Source organism: Apus apus, chromosome 12 (genome assembly GCF_020740795.1).
Source record: "Apus apus isolate bApuApu2 chromosome 12, bApuApu2.pri.cur, whole genome shotgun sequence".
Taxonomy (NCBI): Eukaryota; Metazoa; Chordata; class Aves; order Apodiformes; family Apodidae; genus Apus; species Apus apus.
In genome coordinates, this window is record NC_067293.1 from 3,367,013 (window position 1) to 3,391,356 (window position 24,344).

Below are 24,344 nucleotides of genomic sequence, written 5' to 3' on the forward strand. Positions count from 1 at the left end.
GCCAGTTACAGTGCAATTAGCTAAGAAAAAAACCATGAGCCTGTCCTCAGGCTCATTCACTCACACAACTGTCTCATCACCTCCAGACAAAGCAGCAGAGCCCTGTAAGTAATCCCAGACCTGATGCTACAGAAATATTTCAGAGCTGCTCTGCAAACCCAGGTACCTATTGCCCACAGCACCTACAGCACAGCAGTTGTAGACACACAGCAATTGCTTCCTCTGCATTTCTGTTGCAACTCTTTTAAGTGCAAGGTGCTCAACTTACCTGGGTGTAAATGGTTGAGTCCAAATGGATTTTGACTTTAAACAGTGGCTTTGCTCCATCCACCCACTTTGCATCCACGCTGGGCTGCTGTGAACAAACAACATTCAAGAACGTGGTTTCAGATTGAGGTGAGAAGGTGGGTCTGTGCAGACAGAGCCCTGGTCAGAAGGTACAGGCTGGGGTGGGAGAAGGGGTTCTCCTCCCAACACAAACACCAGCGACCTCCAGCCATGACATGGCAGAGTTGTCCCCGCAAGAACGGGCACACAAGCACGTGCCCAAACTCCTGCTCTGCACCATGTGGAACAGCCAGTCCACCCTGCCACAACCATATTCTCTGCAACCTAGATAACCACAGACAGGGCAACTAAAAGTGTCCTGTCTCCCTTCAGCTTTGGGGGCTGCTCTACAGCAAGGATCTTTCCAGCTGAGCAGAGCACCAACAGAAGCCCAGAACTTACACTGTTAACAAAAGCTCAGCTTTCCTTTTCCCTTTATATTTTAGTCCATTTTGATTGGCCTTCCTACCCTTCGTGCCTCTGTGTCCCCAACACCCAGGTAGCCAGGTGGAAGGTTGGATGAAACCGGCAAATGCCGCTCCAGGGTGACAATCCGTCCGTCCTTCAGCAGCGGGGCCCAGGCGTATCCCACTGAGGAGGCAACCAGTGACAGGAGTTAGCAGACACACAGTGATACATGTTCAGCTCCAGCTCCAAAAAGAGCTGTGTCTCACCCTGGGAAGATGAAACTTGCAGTTGTGCAAGTGGCTTCAAGGAGGCTGGGATCGACCATGCCAGCCTTGTTAAAGCACGTTGCACCCGGTGACTTGGGGAACATAATTCACACATGGCACAACCAAGATCAGGAGTGGGTCTGAGGGGCAGAAACGGAGCCTGAGCCATGGTTGTGGACCGTGATGAAGGTCCTCCCAGTCACCTGAGGACTGACTGAACAGAGAGGTCCCAACCAGTGGGACCTGGGTGCACCCAATCTCTTACACATGCCTCGTGTAAGATGACAGGATTGGCCCCTGAGGCCCTGGTTACACATGAAGTTTTTGTTGGTGACTTGACTGACAACAGCCCCCAAGTCAAGAACACACAGTAACAGCTGTCAGATTACAGCAAAAATTTGAGCTTTACTATTAAAAACCTTGTGTTTTATTCCAGTTTAGGCCTATGATTTGTACTGGGTTGCCCTCCAAAAAGAAAATTCAGATAGGCTAGTATTTCAATCCAATATTTTTTCACGTCCCTAAATCCATTTTATCTGGGACTCTTAGACTCCAACAGAAGTAACATAAGCAGTGAACATACCTTGAGTTTCAATGGTGTCCTGTTTTTTCGATGTTGCCTTTGTATTAATTTCACAGCTGACATGATAGAAGGTGAAAAGCAAATGATGCTTTTGATGGAGGTGAATTGGAAGCTCAATTTTAATCTAAAATGATATCATGATAGATAAGACTGTATTTTTAATTGTGGAGTAATATCTTCAGTTCCATTTTATTTCACAAATGCTACATTGCACACAGTTACACAAGAGACATTCTTACCCATCTTAAACACCTCCTGGCTAACATTTGCATCACATTTGCACATTACTTATTAATGGGGGTGTGTGATTGGAGTGCACAAAGCGTGACAGTAAAGACAGCACAAAACAAACGGGCATTAAAAATTGACAAAGTCTCTGGCTTTGCTGAGCATTTCTACGGAGGCAAAAGGCTGGTGCTTATTTTTACCCGTATTTCACCCAGCCCTGGAAAACAGAGGTAACCTGAAAGGCCCCTTGGCTTCGTAGCATCCAGAAAAATGGGTTATTTCCCACCATTTTTACCTCATCATAGAACTCTGGGCTCTGGTTGTGATGCAGCACGGCAGCGTAAGCGTTGGTGGTCAGGAGATGGCCTCCAGGTTTGCCATATATACACTGGAAGCACAAAGGAAGAGCTGAATTCAGGGCTGCTGCCACCCTAAATTAGCCAGCCAAATTAAAACAATGAGCATGGCAGTTCAGTGCTTTTCTCTTGTGCTGCCCAGCCTGGCTGGCACACAGTACATGGCAGCAAGCAAACGGCAGCCCTATTAACAGGTACCCACCTTTAATGGCCTGGCATCAGCTTCATCTGAATCCCTGAACTCAACACAGACAGCAATATTCCTTGCCTGAAATGGGGGAGAACATGATGGTGAGCCACTGCTACAGGTCAGCAGACCATGCAGAGTCTGGCTGCAGCCTGCTCTCCAGGTCACTCACCTTTGCAAAAACCTTCTGGTTCTCATACTTCAAATGCAAGGGGTAGACATAGAGGTGGTTTTTGTAGACTGTGAAGGGGTAACAGTATTTTGCAACTTCTGGGACAAGCTCCTCTACTTCAACTGCAATGTCCTCACAGCTCTTCTCAAAAGGCTTTATAGGAATGTAAGAAGCTGTGACACAATCTAGAAGAGAAGGAAAGCTTGGATAAGTGCACACCCCATAAACATGGGAAGGTCAGCTTCTGAGAAAGGAGGTGGGTCTGAAACTCTGCCATTGCTCTTGAGAATCCAGTTCTCTTCACATCAGAGAGTTGTGAATATAGACCAGGCAGCAGGACTTGACCCACTCCTCTTGAAACTACTAAGGGAAATTTCTCCCCTTGATCATGCAACATCTGTGGTCTCTGACTGCATTAGCAATACTGAGGAAAGACGGGTACATGGGCACCACGAGGCTCTTTACTGTGAGGGTAACAGAGCACTGGGACAGGCTGCCCACAGAGGTTGTGGAGTTTCCTTCTCTGGAGACACTCAAAACCCATCTGGATGTGTTCCTGTGTGATGTACTGTAGGTGATCCTGCTCTAGCAAGGGGGTTAGATTAGATGATCCATCTTCAGAGGTCCCTTCCAACCCCAACCACTGTGTGATTCTTTGAGTCCTTCCTGTGCCTCAGTGCCTTTACTTGCAAAGTGAAGAATCACACTGACTGTGAAGCCCTCTGGTGTATTGAATAAAAATGTTATATGAGACGAAGACAGGCAGGTGGCTTCCTTGAGATTTAGCATGTGAAAGCCAAACTGCAAAGCAGAGGTACCCCTCAAGTAAACCCCTCTGCACTTGAGCCACATCCCTCCACAGAATCCATCAGGAAGACTTACAAGTCAGTGGTTGGGCTGAATTACTCATTTCTTACTACAGCCCCGACAGACTCTTGTTAATGAACCAGCAACATTCCCCAGAGAAGCAGCAAGTCCTAAGGCTAGAGCCACCAGCATTTATTTTAAGACACAAGATCCTTACTTGTGAAGTCTAGTGGAATGTCTTTGATGACAATATTCAACTGGGCTGGAATGACCTGCAGTTTTGTCTTCTCTGGTCTGCATCAGGGAGAAAGGAACAAGAGTGTGAACCTTGAAAGCTCAGCTGCTGAAAACATCAGCAGGGCTTTTTGTTACCCTCTGAGTATTTTAGAAAATGCCATCTCATGCTTATGCTTAACTGTTTAAAAATGTATATTAAAAAGCTTGCTCAGCCTCTTACTTTTTATACTCTGCCAAAAGCTTCAGCATATCTTCATTTGAGAGTTTGCTGCTGTCTTGTTTGTACAGAGGTGAGAATTTCCCTTCAGCATCAAGAGTGCCCTGGGAGTCTTTGAACACTGGTCTGCAGAAAAGAAGAGACACATTTCTGAAATACTGATAAATATGCAGACACTGAGGTCTTTGACACATCAGGCTGCAAAGCAGTTTGTCAGGCAAGAGGTCCACTGAGGACATACATTAGCTTCCTCCTGAATCCACAGCAGGAGAGTGGACTCTGCCCTGGATGAATATTGGCATCTTTGCCCTTGAATATAAAAGCAGTGGGTGACTTGCTCCCAGGAGCAAACTGCATCCCAGAAACTCCATCTTGAAAGTGTCACAGGAAAATTCAGCTCAAGAATACATATTGCACAAGCTGTGTACCACCAAATCCCAGCCCCCTGTGACAATCACCTGGTGTCCCCATGCCATTACCATCCCTTCTGCTAGCATCAAAGAGCAACTGAGCAATAGGAGGCAGAGGGATGAACTCACCTTCAGGCCTTCCTCTGCTGTAAGATTTAAGGGAGTTAGCACTGAGGTACTTTACCAGTGCCAGAAAGAGAACAGTGAGGAAATGGGATCACTACCTCCATTCCCAAGAACTCTCTCTCCACTATCTTGATTCCCAAGAATGGAAATTAAAGCAGAATCTAAGATGGGAGACAAACCCTAGCTGATTGCCACTGTCAAGCCAGGAGGTACTCCATACTCACCCTGTCCCTGGCAATAGCTGGGTGCCAGGAGGGAATTTCTGCACCAATTCCTGCAGTAGCCTGGGCCAGTGTAATTTGTCCCCAGGAATGTTCTGCCCCGATAGCAGTAGCTACAGGTCAGCAGAAAGGTTACTCTCTTCCCAGCACTGTTTACTTTTTAATATTTTGTTTCTAATTCTAGAGAGAGCATTTCAGGCCAACCCCCCTTCTGCCTTGGGAATTGGGGCCAGATTCTGCCCTCGGCTGCAGCTTCACTGACTTCAGCCCCTTGGCCCTTCTCCCACTCGGCTGGATCGTGTCCCGGGTAACTCGCAGCAGATCCCACCCTGGCTGAAGCACAATCCAAGGGGACTAACCTGGCAGCCCAGCCAAAGGGCATCCTGTACTGCCCCAGACGGCTGCACACCTGCTTGGCCACCTTATGGACCTTCTGGGCAGTCTGCAAAACACAAGAGAGGTTACTGTGCACCACGGCTGCCACGTGCCCGGCAAAAGGAGGAAAGAGAGAAGAAACTCCCTACTCCCCACGGCACAGCTCCCCAGGCACACAGCACAACAGTTGCTGAGGCAGCTGGTAGACATCCCTGTCTGTCACCTCACACCATTTATTACTTCTATGCACTTTTTTTTGCTCTTGCAGAGCAATAGCAAACATGTCATGGGCTCAGTCATATGAACAATCCGCTTGATACTCCATTAAACTCTCAGGGTATTAACACCTTATTTTCCAAATGGTATTAGTTTCTTTTCCAAAGCTGGCTGTAATTGGCTCATCCTGTACAGGTTTCCAAAGTGTGCCAAGGGAATGCCATCACATGCCAGGTGTTTCATACATTGATTTTCCAGGGACTGGCTGCAGCAACTCAGCATCAGCTCTACCTGGGATGCAGAGACTGATGCCGGCAGCACCAGAGCCCCTCCCTGACCTTGCTTAAATTCCCTCATGTGATCATGGCACTCGGCACGGGGCAAGAGAGAGGCAAGGTGAGCAGAACAGTGCAAAGCCCATGTTCTGCTGCTACCAAAACCATTGCTGTTCCCAGTGGGAGTGAGCTGGGATCAGTCCAAGGTGCTGCATGTAGCACCAAGCAGCAGTGGGGCTCATTTCTCTGGGGATGAAGCACTTTCTTGCTGCCACTTTAGTGTAACAGGGAAAGGTCCCCCTGCCTCAACTTCTTGGCTCCTTCTAAAAATCCTCTGCTTCCTTACAGGGGAAGGAACTGAATCTCTCCCAGCTGAAGCCAGCCTGGGAACAGCGCAAGCAGCAAACCAGAGGAAGAACCAGTATTTGCCAGAAAGAAGTTACAGAGCAGCAGAAATAACCCATGTTTCAGCCCACCGTGCAGCAGCAGACAGCATCACTAAGCAGATACTCTCATGTCCCCATCCAATACCTTCCCCGGGTCCGAGTTCTTCATGTAGGGCTCTGCACAGTGTGTAATGCTGCCCTGCAGCACCTTCTCCACACGGGCCACCAGGAACATCTCCACGTGTGGGTCGGTCACGGAGAAAACCCCCTGCAGCAGATAGAGATCAGGCTGTCACAGAGCAGGATACCCTACCTGCACCACAGGGTTTGGCCCCAATCATTTCACTCTCCCTTCCCACAACCCACACAGACCCTGCTCTGGTTGCTGCTGTGGATGGGCCATGGGGGCTCACACGGCTGGAGCACAGAAGTGGCAGTTGGCTTCAGACACTGGCCAAAACCCCACAGCTCAAGAGAAAAGCTGACTGCTACTCTTCCACACAGTGGGCAAACACCACAACACTACTGAACAGCCACAGCCTCAGCAGAGATAGAGAATGAAGACAAGGTCAGTTCTTTACCCGTTTTATGTAGCGCAGGCGAGACTCGGGGACCCCGTGCACGAGGCTGTCTCCTGGAGAACATCCCTTGGTGCCCTCTGCTCCAGCTGCAGAGCTATCCAGCAGCATGTCCCGGACAGATGGAGGGTTTAGGTCCACGTGGAAGTCAGCAGAAATCTTGCAATTATTTTTCAGGTCAAATAATGCCAAGCTTAGGAAAAAGGGCTCAACCTGGAAATTTGATGGAACATATGTGTCAAAAAAAAACACAAAAAAACATGGTACAGGCTCAAGAGTCTCAACATGCATTACCTTCCCTGTTGGTTTGCCTTCTGCATCTGCTTGTTGCTTCAGTTTTGTACACCAGCATTTTATAGAATTCCTACAGACAATCCATGTTTATTTGCTTTATAAATACATAAAACTATTTTTTCCCTGCATCTTCTTGTGATTTCATCTGGTCAATTTGAACTTTAAAGTCATCAATGAAACATAAAGAATTAAATCCATAGGGTTTTTTATATAAATGGTGAACTGTGAAATTAGGAAGAAAAGATGACCCTGATCTATCAGTCAGATCTGTTTATCATGGAATGGTTTGAGTTGGAAGGAACCTTAAAGATTCTCTAGTTCCAACCCCCTGCACGGGCAGGGACATCTCCCACCAGACCAGGCTGCTCCAAGCCCCATCCAACCTGCCCTTCAACACTGCCAGGGATGGGGCAGCCACAGCTTCCCTGGGCAACCTGGGCCAGGGTCTTATCTTTTGCAATAAGAAAGAAATCAACTTAAAGAGTGTTTATGTTCCCATGCTAAAGAGCACTTCACTTATTGTCCAAAAAATGAACCAACTCTGGAAGACACTCGAGGTGTCAGCTCTCCCAGACAGCTGAGCTCAGGTACAAGGCTAAGGCTGCTGAGGAACTGCATGTGCAAAATCTGCAGACTTTTTTGTAGCTATCGACTTTGACAGCACAAGACAAAGCAGTAACAATTCCATGTAGTTTTAATTCAAAGATCCTAGCAGGCATGTGTCTGTGTAAAGATAAAAGCAAAGGCCTGAAAATAAGATTAGTGTGTCTGAGATGTTACAGCATAACTTGGAGACACTGCATCAATACTAAACATGTGCTGGTCAGGTCTGACTCTGGGCCTGGTTAAGGAGGAATAACAAGAATCTCTGCTATCAGGAACACATTCATCCACTGGAAGTTACTGAGCAGAAGAAGCCTGGTGCACTAGCTTGAAGTTGTCAATAAAAGACCATGACAAAAAAGCCTTTGCAGTTTTAACAGGTTCAGACAAGGTTCCAGCAGCAGAGACTGGGCAGTGTCAGTGCTGCTGCCTCCCCTGTGATGCCCTCTGCTGCTCTGGCACCTTTGCATAAAGGGTTGACTCCAGCCAGAGCAAACACAGAACATGATCATGGGGATGTGTTTTGGGTTGAAAGACTGGAGGAGCCTGGTCTGTTCAGCCTGGCAGAACAAAGGCTGAGGAGAGATGTAGTAGCTGTCTGTAGACATCAGAGGCTCAGAAAACATGAGCAAGAACCTTTTAGGCTAAGGCCCAACTTTGGCACAATAACAAATGCATATAATAAAGTGGCTGTGAATAGAGTAAGGCTGGGAGTCAGAAGATGGTTTCAGAACAGGGAAATCCCTTGCAATTAGGGGAAATGAAATCAAAACCAGCAGTGAATGGTTTGAAGATGGAGCTTAATCCTTTACCAACAGGATTTTCAAGGGGACCCAGAACGTGGCAGACACACACACCCTATTTCCTGTGCTTCTGAACTGCTGGTTTCCCAGCAGTCCCAGCTCCTGGCAGGCTGAGGCATGACAGGACAGACCCTGTCCACACACACAGCTTTGGACCCCAAAATACCAAGGCACCAAAGGTCCTGCAATGACCCTGGGCCAGCAGCCACTGCCTGCCCAGGTCCTGTTGGAACCAATGGCAAAATGGGATGTTTCCATCCACCCAGATTCATCTGCTGAGCGTTTTTTTACTTGCAGGGATGAGAAAGAAGATGAAGCAGGACATGCTAGAGCTCCCCTTACATTAGTGGGTCCTCCTTCCGACCTGTCACTGAGCTGGGCAAGGAGGTTGAGGGAGAAGTCCTGGCAGCACACCACGAAGCGCCTGCTGCTCTTCTCCTCAAAGGGCTTGATGTCTGGCTCAATCCCTGAGAAGTCCAGCCTCTAGACAGCAAACAAACAAATCTGGTCTCATTATAAAAGAAAACCAACCCCTGAATAATGTTAAGGGATCACATTACAGCCAATACTATCTTTTAATTGATATTTTTTTAAGTGGTACAAAAGGTACAATACATTCACAAATGAGTGCCATTTGGTGATGTTACACAAATGCATTCAAGACATGAATTCATGGGGATGTATCAATTTTTAGCAATCTGGTTGGTAGAGCACAGAAAACTAAACCTCAGTATGATTTCAGTTCCTTCCTGCTTTGCTGTAACCCTGGGGATCTTCCCAAACACCATTTAGAGCTTGGGGAAGAAAGCGGAACAAAAGCCGTCGTTACACTCAGAAAAGCATCTTCCATTTTGAAGATTTGACTAGTTTAAGAGCTGGTCACTGTGCCTGAAATAGAGAGAAGGCACATGCCATTGGGATCATGAAAAACATCTCCAAGTGGAAGGCATTTCTAGATGCACAGCTATAACCAGCGTGGTAGAAACAACCAAGACTGTCTGTAGGGCCACCTGGGAAATCCAAACAGTCTTGATTATCATCATCTTCTCCTTCCTAACCCAGAACATCCATGCCTGGGCTGTGCCTCCACATCCACCTTTCTTGAAGAGCAGACATGTACACTAGCAAAATACCATCAGCTAGACAAGGACCCTCAGCCTTCATCATGGTACCGGGAACACAGAGCTACCAAACACCCCTCAATGCCAGCACATCTCTCGGTGACAAGCTGGCACAGTCCTACAGCTTTCCCCTGCAGAAACCTGCCTGCCAAGCTTAGGCCAATGATCTCTCACCATCAAGAAATTACAGGCTGCAATTGTTAATCCAATTCTGGTAAACTCTTCCCATTCTTTCCCATATTTCCTTTCAACGAGGAATATAAATATCCACACTATACGTTACAGGTGTATGTTCCTGCTCCCAGTTTCCCTAGCTCCTGGCACACAAGTGTGTAAACACACCCCAGCACTGGCTGGGACAGTGATTTTGAATGCACGTGTTAGAGCAGAACTGACTGATCCACACCAGAATTAAGAGCTCTGGATATAAAGGCAGGACAGTGAATTCAGCCTAACCACTTGGTTAGGGGAAAAAAGATATCTTAAATGTTCCACTCTGAATCATATTTCCATTTTATTATCTGACTTGAATATAGGAAACTTCCCAAAGCTTCTCATACAAGAAATGAAAGCCTCCTGGATGCTTATCTTCTTCCTGTTAGAGAAGTGCCAAGAGAAAAGGTCACTTTGCACAACTAAACCTTTTATGGAGTAATTACATTTCCTTGTTAAAACAGAATGATGCTCTTCACAGGTGTGAACAAGCCAAAGCATGCCAGAAGGAGAACAAGAAACTATGAAATAACTCAGAAAAACTCTCTAAAACCCTGTGAAAAATTGCAGCTCATTCCACTGAAATCCCACACCTGGACATTGGCAGAGAGCTCAGCAAAGATGTCAAAGCAGAGAAGAAAAGCCAATACCCAGTGACCCCCTATGCCAGTGCATGAACAGCATGGGGTGCTTTTTCTGTTTCTATGTCCCCTAAATTTGAAAACTTCCTGAAGATTGAGGCTCTCCCTGTGAGTTATTACCATGGCCTTTAACAGCACTGCTCCCTACTCCAGCTGTGCCGAGCCCATGCAGCAGAGCAGGTGTCCTTGCAATACCACTACTACTGCCTCTGCAACCATGAGAACCTCCCAGGGGCCCAGATGATGGGTTTCAAACTCAGCAACATCACGATGCATCACCCAGAAGCCAGGAAAGCTGGAGGGAGGCATGTGTGGGGCTGCTCCATGTCTTCCCTTCATTTGAGCTATCCCCTGGGCAGAGCCATCTTGTGCAGCTCTCACTGATGGGGACATGGGCTGCACTTCTGTTCTCCAGCCTGCTGAAACACACTCTGTCTCTGCAGGAGAACACTGTGGCCGTGCAAGAGAACAGGGCAGGCATGACACAGAGAACACCACCTCACACTGGCAAACATGGGGATGCTTACCTGGACTTCTGGGTCAAAAGAAAAGAGGTTTTGTCTTCCATCATTTCTGCTTAGTTTGTTCAGCTGATCCGTTTCTCTTCCGTACTAGGACAAAGGAAAGCACTGGTGTTACTGCCTGGCCACACAGAAAAAACACATGTAAAAGACATAGGAAAACCCCTCTTCTCTCTTGGTGGACAGAACTAGCTATGGGCTAGGAGAGCTCTCTGTGCAAAAATGATACCTTCATCAGCTCTGGATGCATGCTCCTCTCCAGGCTCTCCAGGATGTTCTCTGATTTTCCCTGCGTGCTTGATTCATCATCTGCAAGGACACCAAAAACAGATGTTCAAAACAACTGCAGGAGCACTTCTATGCCAGAAAGCATCCTGCAGTATTTGCTTACAATAGCAGAGTTAATGGAGACTTTTCCATTCCTCAGGAGTAAGATTTTTTCCATACATTACTAGTACCCAGAGTGCACTGTTACAGCCTGCTAGGTCCTTCCAAAGCTGAACTTGAGCACGGAGCCAATTTTCCACGAGTCTTGAAATTTTGCAAGGGATTTCCCATCCAGAAAATGGGTCAGGTTTCTCTCTGTTTTTATTCCTCAGACTATCACCTACTTTACACTAAGCCCTTTTGCATGCTCTCGTGTGTCAGGCACAATTCTTGCTCTTAATCCAGAAAGAAAAGTATATATTTCTCCAGGCATGCTGCTTACATCCTGATGGAAGGATGAAGTAGGTGTTTATTTATAAACTGACCTTGCACAGATTCCACAGTATCTTTCTTCTCTTGCACCAAACTCTCAGTATTGCTCTGAATGATCTTTCTCAGAGTTACCAGCCACTCTTCCATCTCCTGCTCAGTTTCAGCTGCCAGGTAGTGGCTGTACTTGTCTATTGTCTTGAGTTCAAACGCATAACGGCGCATTTTGGGGCACTGAACAAACAAGCAAGAAAGAGAAAGATTTGTATTAATTTTTCCTCTGTGGCTCAGCACAGTAGCTGCTACAGGGGTCTTGAACTGAAGTAACATGGCAGGGAAAAATCCCCTAACAAGGCAAGCCTCCCCCTTGACAGAGCCTCTCTTGCAGGACACAGCTCCACAGTTGCCAGCTACTCTTAGAGGGAAAGAAAGCCACAACGAATCCCAGAATCATTCTGGCTGGCCAAGAGTTTTAAGATCATTGAATCCAATCATAACCTAAGGCTTATTAACCATGAACCTAACTCTTACCAAGTCTAATGCTTAAACTATGTTCCTAAGCACCACATCTATATGTCTTAAACATCTCCAGGGATGGAGACTCAACCACCTCCCTGGGCAGCCTGTTCCAGTGCTTAATTACCCTTTCAGTGAAGACATTTTTCCTGCTATCTAATCCAAGCCTGCCCTGGAGCAACTTGAGCTCACAGCCACTGCACTGAGGAGCAGGAGCAAGCTCCATCTTCTGTCATTAGACCTTTAAGATTTACCCAGAGAAGCCAGGAACTGGATTTGTTTGACACCATAAGTAATGTTGCACTCCAGGACACTCAGAGGCATCTACCTTAAAAGCAAATGGTTCAATGCAACTTTTCTGAACTCTGCTGGCCTTTAAACAGCATTTTCCAACGAGAAGCCAAAGCAAACCTGGTGCAACTTGGGGAGTACAAGCTGTCCATCACCAAGGCACGTGCACTACTGCTCTTCCTGTGTTCAGAAAGACAAACGGAAACACACAGCTCTGACTCATGCAAAAGAAGCAAACCACTGGAGCAACTGAAGCTGCTCTGTACCAGCTTCACCACACTTGGTGCTTGAAGCTTCTCCAGAGCCAGCAACAGCAGAAGGCACTGCAGAAATCCACTGCTGCTCTTCACTCCCAGCATTACAAAGCAAACCCAGGTTTAAGCCCTGCAAAAATTCCTGCTCCTAGAAGACTGGAAGCCCTTTGCAGGTCATAAGTCTCTAAGGGCTGCATGTTTGCATGGAGCTGTTGGGATATCACTTAAGAAACGAGGAGCTGGTGTGAGCAGCCAACAGAAGAAGAAGGTGTCCAAGGCTAAGTCACACAGATTACCTACTGGCTTCAACCCTTGGGATGTCTTGGAAGGCACCTGACCTACAATAACCAGGTAAAGGAGAGGAACAGTGCAGAGATGCAGCACGAGGCAATGATGTAAGCTTCCATTTTACTCTGACAGCAGCTCTTCCACTTGCTGCATCCCCAGCCTCAAGCATGGCACTCGTACTAAACTCCTTGCCTGCCTTTTAATCAGACTGGCTGACAGAGCAAACCAGCTCTGGGTTGGACTGTAAATCCATGCCTTCAGCCCTCACTGGCACAGACTTTGAGAGAGCTTGTCTGTCTTAGAGCTAGCAGTGCACAAGCTCATATGCACTCATGCAGGAAGCACACCCACCTGAACAACATCATTGCAAGCATCCAAGAAGATACAGCCTTTGGATTCTTTTGAAATTTTCTCATCTTTGTAGGAATTCAGAATATAGGAGCCATCAGTGAGTTGTGACAAGTAGAAATATCTCCTCTTAAATACCTGCAAAAGAAGAAAGTCTCACTCATGCAAGCATTCACTCTGCTGTACATCACAAACCAGAGTCTCAGTTTCAGTCTCTGCCCTCCTGCTATTGAGAAAATACTGTAACAATAAACACCAATGACCCCAGAGTGTTGCAGATTCACCCATTTGAGCATGTTTTTGTTAAGAAAGATTTCAACATCTTCTTTAATTTTAATGTCCTTGTGATAAGTTCACCCATCTAAAGCAAAGCCTCAGGGCTTCCAGCTCACATCTCACCTGGCTCCAGCCTCACTTAACCCAAAGCAACACTGCACAGTAAATTCACATTGCCTGAAGATTCCTCCCACCCCAGAGCAGGTATCTCTAGAGCCTTTTTAATAAAGTCCTCAGTCAGAATTACAAAGCAAATCTCCACAAGACTTTGGAACAGACATGTGGCAATTCCTAGCACTCAAATGCAAGCCAACAGACACCCTGATCCATTCAACACCTTGGGTTTTCTTGTTAACACAAAACTATGACCATGAAATGGGTTTGGCTTAGTGCTCAGTTCTCACCTCAGTGGTAAGCTTGGGAGAAGTGTTCCTATGTTTGACATATTGAGTTTTATGAAGACTGTACATTAATTTAAAAATAAAAAAGTCCTCCAGCCTCTCAGATAATCTCCCTTCATGTTTGTCAGCCAATAAGAACTGGACTGGAGAACAAGTTGGCAGCAACTATGGTAGCATCATATGCTGACAGGTCTGTAAGTGCACAGAGTGCACTTCAGAGTTGCTGAATATCTGTGTTAGGAGAATCCAAGGCACTGTGAGTAATTCCACTGTTCTGCCTGTCTGGAAGATTTATGAACAAACACAGCTTTTTCATCTCAGATGGGACACTATTGGTAATTTCCTGCTCCCATCATTACTGACACTCACAAACATTCAATAAAACCATTTGCTTCCTCACAAACCTGGAAGGGAGCATTGTGCTCTGAGTGGTAACCCAAGCCCTCTGCAAGCTAACCTCTGGCATCATTTAGCTGTAGAGATACTCAAGGGTTGTTGAGCTTTAAGTTTTTAAAGTATGTTAAGCATAAAAATACATGAAAATCTAGGCATGCTAAGAGTTAAGCCAGCTTCAACACAGATTTAGCACTTTGCTCAATCAATCTCAGAAACTTTGGCAGTAGATGCTACAGAAACCCATGACAGATCCCTCTAGATACCACAGGGCTGATATCCCTTGTGGGTGTGGGATTTCATGCTAAACCATTTGCATCTTCTGAATTCTGTTCAAGAGGAAATGCAGAAGCAGGCAGCAAACACTATCCCTGTGATCTTTCCCCCTTGTAAGTACTGCAGCCAGAAATAACAGTCAGAAAACTATGATCATGTGATATTAATACTATCAAACCTAGGAAAGCTGAGGGAACACGCCCTCTGACCAGGCTACAGATGCTGCTGGTGAGCAGGACAATGGCAGAGGGATGGCAAAGGAACAGAGGAAGCACATTTGGGCAGAGATGACAGAAAGACAGCCAGAAAGAAGGAAGGAAAGAGAAAATCCTGACACCATGGTGGCAATGCAGCACACAAACACTGCAAAACAGGCAGCTAGAGAGATGGGCCACATGAGGGAAGTTCTTTGCAAAGGAAAGACTACTCTGAAATAAAGCTGTAGCTGCCAACCTTTGCAGGTTGCCCGTGGGCTGACTCTCCACAAAACACACTCTGCATATGCTTAGCAATAGTGTGAGGTACCAACAGCTCAGCATGTCTCAGCAAGGAAAGAAACAAGCATCCTGTTCTATCACCTTCAAGCTCATGAGTAGTCATATTAAAAATCAAATTTAAATGAGCCCATGATCAGTCCTATTCCACTTCTCATGAAAGCATAATTTGTTGAACTGAGTCTGAGAACAACTGAGGTCTTTTGAGATTTGCTACTACCCTTACCAAGCCTCACTGCAGCCATCCTCCAGCTGCACAGTTGAACATAACCCCCTGATATTCTCTCTCTGCTAGAACAAGGCAGCTCTGTGGTGGAGCAAGAGACAAGCTCACTGCCACAGCAAAACCCTGCACTGCAACTATTAAAAACCTCCACAGTCTAAGCAATGTCACACCAGATTATGTACAGTAGAGACCAGGAGACAAAGCAGCTGTTGCTTCTAGGGCAGTCATACTCCATCTCCTCCTCAGTGATATCACCCCTGCTTTTAAAACAAAGACTTGTAATTTCAGTTCAAAGCTGGCATCCATTCATATTTCCTAGCAGCAAGGAACTTATCAATTCAGAAAGCCTCCTTTGCAGGGCAGCTGTTTCAGTTAATTAAATGGCTTGCCTCTTCTGGGCCTCAGCTGCTCATTCAAAAAACAATCTTGGTTTACTAGAACATGCTTTGCCTCTTTGTTCATCTTGCCTGCCATGATTTTAAGTGCATTGGTCTTCTATTCTGAGGAGGAAAGGGTCAAAAGCTGTTAGCAGGCTGGGTTTTCCAGTCCACTTTGCAGTAGGCTACAAGAGGGATAGATGCCCACCCAAACCCAAGCCCACCCATTGCACAGCTGCTTGGGTGACATGGTCTTGACATCTTGACATAGTGGCACCTTGAGAGACATGGTCTAAACTTTGCATCCTTCACCATTACCATAATGCTGGCTCAAACTGACCTTCATGGTAACAGTGATTGTGCTGTTCACATTGGCTTTGTGCAGCCAGCCTTGCTTTATCACCCCACCCTTCTGGGAGCACAGGGATGAGGAATCCTAGAAGAGAGCAAAAGATCAGAAAGGGAGATGATCAGGTGAACTGCCTCCCATGCAAAATTCCTTTTGGACACAAGGGATATGTCCACCCTGAAAAGCAATACAGTTTTGACTACAGCAATACAGGAACACGTAGAATGTAGGCACAACACGTGCAGCTACATACACAGTGTTATCTCAAACAAATTCAGCATTCTCTCTTTCCAGGAAAGAGACACAACAGGCTGAGCTTGGGTCACCTTTAAAAAAAGGAAGATTACATCTGTGCTGACAGAGCTGCATGGTGATTTTGCAATGAGGAAATGCATGTTGGTTCTTAGGCAGTATTTCAAAAACCTGGGGAAGAAGAGCATGTTCAAAACGGGCTGTTTAGAAAGTTGCAAAATGCAGAACCCCACACTGACTTTGTAATTTCCTTTTGTATAAATCCACTCTCCATTTTCAATTTTGGCAAAACCCACCAAACCTCAATAGCTGAAATGTAACTGACTGGTTTCACATTTATCAAAACAAAAATTTTCAAGTGACCCAACCAGGTTGTTCTTGGCACACCAGCAGGGATTTCCATCTTTGCTCCTGTCCCATGGTCCCAGAAAGAGAGAACGTTTCCCCCGTCCACACCTAACTGTGACCTCCACTGGGGAGGGAGGGAAAGGAGATCCCAGACTGGTGAAAAAAACTCCCTCTGGCACTTCCAGTGACTCAGCAGTGGAGGTGGATCTGGACTGTCTGTCGAGCTGTGAAGGGACTGGTTTATATCATCTCCTGCAGGGCAGGTTTTCACTCTTCCAATGACAAAGTAAATCGTCTCATGCTTTATTTCCTTGGATACAACAACCCAAGGTTTCTCCTTTATGATGGTTTGCTGTTTGTTTTTTCATCAAGAGATTTCTTATACTTGAATTTCCATTATATAATTCTAATGCAAAAGATCCATCAGGAAACTGTAACATAATCCTTTAGATATGGCCATGCCAAAAAAGATGAATTCCAAAATACCTGCCAAAGCTCTCAGAACACTCTTCCACAACCAACCTCTGCAACTTCTCATGCTTTGAGTATTTGGGACATTGACCAGAACATAAAAGGTCTTCATCATTTTTTTTTTATAGTGTATTTTTGTCTTTTTGCCTTCTTTAGAGACTTGCTGATAACTGCACAGTTCTGTCTCCAGCCCAAATCAGATATTATTATTAAGAGGTAACAGCTCAATTTAATGCTGTCATGTAAGCTGACAACACAGCCAAAAAATTAAGGCCAAACTTGAAAATACATTTCCTTTTAGGAAAAAGCCATCCCAGTCCAAGCCTGAGGTGTGCTGGGGGACACACAGCAGTTGTAAGAAACGTGCATGAAACAGTCCCTTCAATTCTTCAGCTCTGCAAGAGAGAAACTTCCCTTTTCCTCTGTAAGCTCCTCAGCAGCAGCAGCAGCACCTTGGTGCTGTGTGGATTTTAAACAGCTGTGCTAAACTCTTCCCACCATAAACTAAAAATTCTTAATGTCATGTGTGTGAATTAAGCTCCACGTGGTACTTGAGACAGAAAAACACTCCCCCTCCCTTTTGTAGCAAATACAATATGCAGAGGGAAACGTGGCATCTGCATCACCCAAAACGAGCACCAGGTTTGAGATGTCCCAAATGTCAGAGCCCCCAGCTCACCCACCCCCATGGGAGAGCCCCAAGGCTGTAAATCTCCCCTGGAACCAGGGGAGCACAAACATGACACCTTCCAGAGGAGGCAAATGCCTCTGCATGTTTGCACAGTCTATACAGAACAGGACTGACACACTTTTTAAGAGGACCCCAATACCAGCAGGTAGTTGAAAACCAAATTGCCCACTTTTAATTCTGGACGTGAAGAATTTTACTTAGTAATTGGCTTCCTTTTTCCTCTTCTGTTGCATTTCAAGTGAAAAAGCCATGAGAAATATTAGGGCTAATCTTACATATAAGTAGGAGAACCTTGACTTCCAGAGATTATCCTGTGACACTTTGAAATAAATCATTGTCTCCGTTTTGTTCCCATCTTCACAGTAGGAAGCATCTCATCAGAAAAGCATTCCTGGGGACTGAATTATGACCTTAGAACTGAATTATGATCTTAGTGCAGAATATGTAATAAAAAAAACCAAACCTATCCTTACCTCATCCTTTTCAAAGTCTTCATCAATTTCAAACACATGGCTTGGAATCTTGTCTGGCCTAAAGGATTTGCTGAAATCACAACACATTGTCAGTTTTAATGAGTAGGAAACAAGGGTCCTCTGAGCCAGCAGCTGCTGCTGGATCCAGAAGCAATAGCCAAACTGCAGACTACAGAGCACAGCAGAACTGTCCTCCTGCAGAAAATAGATTTCAAGAGATCTCCAGCCCTTGACAGCTGGAGAAAGCTAACTCCTGAGTGCTTTTCATGGGAATTAAGCACAAGCAGTATGTGATTAGCTTTTGTCTGATTCTGAAGAGTTTTTGCTGACTTGCATTTATGCAACACAGAAATGCAGGAGGCCAGTCTATCTTCCACCCTGCTAAAGAAGCAGCAGAGCCCAGCATTTCAAAGCACATCAACCTCCAGCACTGCCAGAGTTAACAGCAATGAACAGCACCAGACTGGAGCTGTAACACCACATCTCAGTGACAGGGCACAAAGAGGATCTGCTCAGCATGGGAACACTGTGTCTAGCATGCAGAGAACATCAGTCCAGGGGGACAACAAGGCTCCTGATTCAGGATGAGCAGACACTGCCAACACCATTTATCCTGCCATGTGCCCAGATTGTAGTCCATCCTCATCCTAGATGGAGGGGGCTGTTTGCATGCTGGTGGGTGGGATGTGAAGTAAGGACCCATGGTGGCAATACTGCCACCATCTCCCTGCCACAGCAGAGTGATACCAATGTGATACCACCAACCTCTGGCTCTCTAACCTTCAGAGTGACATACCTCTGGAGGGGAGGCTGCTGGTGGGACAGGCATCAGGAAAAAGGGCAGACTGGTTCCTCCTAAGCCTGACCAAAACCCCCATCCTGTGACCATGCAATTAGCATTCCAAGGGAGCACAACACTTACCATGGCAACATCCGAAAGTCTCCTGAGTATTCCTCATATTTGTAGTTTACCACGTGCCAGTCTGAGCTGTAGGTTTTAATGCACTGAAAGGAAAACAATACAGCTCTTTGAAAGCTACACCAAGCAAAACAAAACCATGCACAAGTCTGAAAGGTTCCAGGCTGCTGGGTGAAGCAAGCACAGAGTGGAAAGGGTCTGAACAAGCTGCTTCACTTGTTTTGCATTGCACTACAGAACTCCATAAGGAACATTTCCAGCACAGAGACAAAAATCACACAGCATCTGGCCTGCCACACAGCTACTCATTTTGTATTTTCATCGCTCCAAGGCTTTAAAAAAGGAGCAGTGATTTGGAATGGGACTGCTGCCCAGAAAGCACCAATTTTCTGCTCTCAGAACTGTAGTACCTCTAACTGGACATCGACTATCACTTGGCATTTACTTTCCCTGCACTTGGAGGGAATGATCCTGGAAAGTGGCACTTCACAGAACAAACCCATGGTGCTAGGGATGCTCCAGGGAGCCCACCCTGCCCTGCTGCACACCCTGCAGCTCAGACAGGCAGTGCAAAGCCACGGGCCTGGTGTGCTGTGTACAAAACCTACTGGAAAGAAGCACCACACAAGAGGGACATTTGGAACTATCTCGTGTGACCTGTCTGCCAGTGACGAGCATTTCCAACACAGGAAAAACTAAGTGATCTGCAACCTCACAGCCCAGGAGCTGCAGCAGAACATCTTGCCTAAGGGAGCACATTGAGTGGACTTCTGCCCCTACCTCTTTGACAAAAAGACTCTGAGCTTTCTTCAGAGCATCTTCTGGCACCGTAGACTGGACAGTCCTTCTCTGCCGACTGATGACTGAGATCTGGAGGGAAAAGGAGATCATGGTTTCAGTGCCAATTCTAGGGCTTGATACTTCCTTTAAATAAACACAGTGGGCCCAAATCACGAGTGGGTCATTTTGGTTTCATGTGTCAGTAACACAGCCAAAATCAACATGTGGTTAACAGTGGACATTTTCCAAGGTAAATAAGTAGGACTGGAGTTGAGAGAACCTCAAACATGAGAAATAGCCTGGGCAAACTCACAGATACATCTTCAATTGGAAATAGCAGCAGGTCCCGGAGGGGATCACTGTAGATCTGAACTTTGCGTTGAAGGATCACGTTCTCATAGTCCAAAGGTTCAACCACTTTGGTTTTTTCCTGCAGGAAAAACAGAAGATGATAACATTTACATATCTGTATAAAAAACCAGTAACTAACACCTTGCGCTTCATTTAGCCTGACAATTTCAAACTGTGTTACCCACGGACTGCTCGCTAATTCAGCAATCATGTGGGGCAAGTAACCACCAATGTGCATGTTTTGCAGAGAGGGAAACAAGGGGTTAAGTTATTTGTGCCTGGTAATAAGCTCCGGGAAGAAATGAAGCACTGTGCTGCTCTCCTCCAAGCACAGCCTCTCATTTCCTAATGGAGCAAGAAATCCTTCTGGACAGACCACAGCTTTAACAGCTGCAAGCTTCAGTGTATGGATGAGCAGCTCATCTGTACAGCTCCAAAGAAACATGGCTCCTACACCAGATCCACTCAGCTCAAAGCTGGTTTTGCTGAGGAGCTGATGAGAGCTGTGCTCTCTCTGGAAACGTGCCACTGGAGATGGGAGCAAAGCATATGCTACAGCCTCCAGAGCAGGAATCTTGTCCCAGGGAAGAAAGAGCAGCATCCCTCTGGAAAGGCAGGAAAGCTGACTCCGTAAGTCACACCTCAGCCACAGCCAAAGGCTGGAAAAACCTGGGCCCTGCTTTTGCTCACACATTTTCAGGAAGCCAGAGGAACTTCTTCAAAATCCCTGGAGTCACGAGTAAAAACTATTAGGAGAACATCATTACATTAACTAGAGCAGTACTTCTGTCTGTGTCACATGTCCAGAAAACAGAACTTAAAAATGTGGGATAAAAACACAAACCTATGAAGCAAGAAAGTGGAATCCCAGATGCCCAGCCCTACACTTGGGATTTCATGAGCAAGAGTTGGGCACTTAGCACTGCAGCTGTGAAAATTAAACTTTATGTCAAAAGCAAATCCATGACTCTGTATGTGAAGAGTCATAATAAAAGGGGAAGCAAATTTGGATGCATCAGCTCTGCCTTATTTTGAATCGTGACCAAAATCTAGATGCCTGGCCATGCCCTGGACAGTGTTTATGAAACTCCTCCAGCAGCCACGTGATGCCAGGATGATTTGTCTTTAGGCTCTCCACCCTTGGAAGAGGAACATGAGATGCTTCCCTATCAGCAGCAAACTTCACCCCCAGCTAAATGGTTTTGCCAGGATGAACTACTCACATTGCCTGCTCCCTGAGTTAAAAATGAAATCAAGGTACAAGGTCTCTCACTGGAGACAGCAAAACCTGCAGCCTGAGAAAATGAGGATCAAGAGCTCAGCACCATATAACAGTCTTATATGGGATAAACAGTCACACCACCACCCAGCATCCAAACAGCTCAATATTGCCTGTGACATGTGAGATCAGCCATGAAATCAACAATGCTCTTCCAAAAACAATCCTAGCCAAAGGGTTTCTGTCCTGTGCCTTTGGCTCCTGGGGGTCTGGGATGCACTAAGTAATGTCTTCAAGCAAATGCAAGCCAGGATTTTGCTTTAATGATAGCTGAGGATCCCCTGTGTTGAAGTGGGGCTGGGACTTCGGAAAGGTAGTAACAGTCCCAGGTGGGAGCTGTCTGGGGATGGTTATATTTTAATCTTGTTTTCATCTTTTTCTGAAATGTTGCAGAAAATCTTTGCATGGTGCTATCCCTCTCCCAGGGAGGCTGTGGCTGCCCCATCCCTGGCAGTGTTGAAGGGCAGGTTGGATGGGGCTTGGAGCAACCTGGGCTGGTGGGAGGTGTCCCTGCCCATGCAGGGGGCTGGAACTGCATGATCCCTTCCAACCCAAACCATTCTGATTCATACACCACCACCTTTAAAAATCACAGAGTCACAGGATGTTAGGGGTCGGAAGGGACCTCCGAAGATCATTGAGTCCAACGCCCCTATCAGAGCAGGCCTTAAAAAAAATAAAATCAGAGAAGTGCAGAGAAAAATGTTTTTCCTTTTTAGCCATAATCTGGTACATGGTTAAAAATAAATAAATTAAAAACTAGGGTCTGTAGCAGACCAGGGCTGGAGCAGCAAAGCCTCTGGCTTCTGTCACCCAAAGGACCAGCCCCACTGAGCAGAGGCAATTCCTCTGTCCCAGGTGCATGACGGGTGAGCTTTTAATACTTTCAGAAAGCAAAACTGAGATGAAAGCTCTTCCCTGCAGCATTTCAGAAATGCAAGGCCATCTGAAAAACAGGAGTCCCAAAAACCCAACAGGTAGATGGAGAAAGGAAATAATTTTCTCTCAGTCTTGTGCTCTTTAATTGCTTAATTGAATTTGGTTAATCATCTGAAACACTGGTCTTACTTCAGGGTAACATTGTGTGCTCTGAAAATCTGCCAAGCTTTGCAAATTAATTTGAATTAACAGGACCTTCACAAGCTGCTCTCCCATTTGCAGGTCTGGGGCCAGGTGTCCCCAGAGCTTGGCCACCCCACCAGGCCAGGCAGGACTCAACAGACCAGGGGTCCATCTCTCTGCCACCCTGCCTGATTCACCACAGCAATCCCAGCAAAACTCAGCAGTGCAAGATGGTTAAAGCAGCTCCAAGAGCCCCAGCTTGGTTTACACCAGCTTCCCATCTCACCTCACCCTGCCAGCAGCTGTAACAGTAAATTAGATTCCCTGTAAGAGCCTTTCAAATCACTGTGACATTAAATAGTGGCTTTGGGTGCCCAGAACTCAGACCTTCTGAACACACAGTATTTTTAGTCCTTTTTTATTTTGCAACCCAGTTCTGAAACTGGGACCCTGTTTCTAAAGTTGTTCTTTTTAAAACTTGGGGTTTTTATAACATTTTTTGTCTACCTTCAACATCTCTGATGAGCAGCAAGACAAAGTCCTGGCAGTGACCCTTGTGAGATTTGATGACAATTAAAGGGTAAGGACTGAAAAGGATCCCACATCTTCACATGAGAGGCTTCAACACCCTTACAGCACTGAAAAAGCTCCTTAAAGTAACTCACTACAGCCCTTCCGCTCTTGTGGTTTTAGTGATATTGAACAAAAGATGTTGGTCAAGCTGTTTGCTGCTCAGGAAAGGATGTGGCCTGTCCCCTGCCTGCCATCAAGGAGACACAGACTCCTCTGTCCATCCCAAACTGTGCTGGCTGCCCAGCAGGGCCAGGCATGCTGCTGCCTCTGAAAGCACACCTGTGGAGTAAGGAGAGAGCCATCATGAATATTTATTGCTCTTTGGCCCACCCTAGTGCCCAGTGTCCCACCAGGGCTGGAGGTCAAGCTTTAAGCCCTGAAAATCAAAGTCTCAGACCTTCTGAGGACCTTGGTTAAAGGACACACCTCCTGGCACCCAGGGCTCATCCTTGCCCTGCTCAGGGCTGTCACAACAGCAGATGGCACCCACCAAGTCATTATGAAAGCAGAGGAAAAACTGTTACACTAAAGCAATTAGTGTCTCAGAAACCACAAATTCCTCCACAGGAAAAGCCAATAGCCAAGTACAAAGAAATGCTGCCAGTCCAGAAACAAAATCAACCCATTTCTGTAGGAAAAAAACCCATGCAGTGCTGCCAAAGCAACCCTGTTCTCCTGCAGGAATGCAGCAGGTCTGCACCCAAGGCAGGCAGATGGGTGCACCATGATGCTCCTCAGGTTCCTCTGACCTCTTGGGCAACAGCAGAGTGGGCAGGTTGGGGTGAGCTGCCTTCTCCCATGGCCTCCATGTTGCAGCTCCCCAAGCACACCCAGCAGCAGCTCCCAGCCCACAGCCTGGCACACGCATGAAAATCAAGACCTGGGGGAAAGACCTCATCGTGGAAAAACACAAGAACGCACAATTTAAATCAAAAGATAAGAGGAGAGCAGTGCACCCTCCCAGATGAGCCCAGTCACCTCTCAAAAAACCCCACTGGTTCAAGCCCCACACACCAGCCTGTTCTCAAATTGACATTGCTCTCTCTGTCCTTCTGCTTCTGCCCCAAGACATCTGCTCCCTAAGCACAGGGCCGTGCAGAGCAGGAGGAAGAGGGTGGTCTGCTGTGCTCAAGCCCTCACCCAGGCTGGGTCACGAGGCTCTGCTTGGACAACAGCACAGAGGAAACAACAGCCTATCTATCAGAGTACTGACTCTCCACCAGCAAGCAAGTTGGCTGGCATTTTAACAGGAAATTCAATGAAGCTACTTCAACAGAAACACACCCACAAACACCAACGCAAGGCTCTGCCTTTGGCCGAGCACAAAGAGCCTGGCACGAGGAAAACCCCAAGTAAAGGTCCTCATCCTCAGTCCCCTGCTGGTCCTCC

At 46.4% G+C, this 24,344-nt stretch overlaps 1 protein-coding gene across 3 annotated transcripts in view; it reads right to left on the bottom strand.

Annotated features, from left to right (window-relative positions):
- The window catches only part of DOCK11 (dedicator of cytokinesis 11), a 78,435-nt gene that overhangs the window by 41,501 nt on the left and 12,590 nt on the right, over window positions 1-24,344 (bottom strand). For 2 of the 3 annotated variants that reach the window (XM_051630382.1, XM_051630380.1), the window contains exons 2-22: window positions 20,004-20,120; window positions 19,691-19,780; window positions 18,914-18,996; window positions 17,992-18,061; window positions 15,748-15,843; window positions 12,968-13,102; window positions 11,324-11,501; window positions 10,801-10,880; window positions 10,578-10,661; window positions 8,418-8,558; window positions 6,379-6,588; window positions 5,943-6,065; window positions 4,905-4,987; window positions 3,792-3,914; window positions 3,552-3,628; window positions 2,528-2,712; window positions 2,371-2,436; window positions 2,108-2,200; window positions 1,585-1,708; window positions 797-918; window positions 269-355 (exon numbers count right to left, since the gene is read on the bottom strand). In XM_051630382.1, coding sequence (XP_051486342.1) covers window positions 269-355; window positions 797-918; window positions 1,585-1,708; window positions 2,108-2,200; window positions 2,371-2,436; window positions 2,528-2,712; window positions 3,552-3,628; window positions 3,792-3,914; window positions 4,905-4,987; window positions 5,943-6,065; window positions 6,379-6,588; window positions 8,418-8,558; window positions 10,578-10,661; window positions 10,801-10,880; window positions 11,324-11,501; window positions 12,968-13,102; window positions 15,748-15,843; window positions 17,992-18,061; window positions 18,914-18,996; window positions 19,691-19,780; window positions 20,004-20,120 — 2,367 coding nt within the window. The remainder of the gene's footprint in view (window positions 1-268; window positions 356-796; window positions 919-1,584; window positions 1,709-2,107; window positions 2,201-2,370; window positions 2,437-2,527; window positions 2,713-3,551; window positions 3,629-3,791; window positions 3,915-4,904; window positions 4,988-5,942; window positions 6,066-6,378; window positions 6,589-8,417; window positions 8,559-10,577; window positions 10,662-10,800; window positions 10,881-11,323; window positions 11,502-12,967; window positions 13,103-15,747; window positions 15,844-17,991; window positions 18,062-18,913; window positions 18,997-19,690; window positions 19,781-20,003; window positions 20,121-24,344) is intronic. The other variant, XM_051630381.1, reaches the window with a different exon arrangement.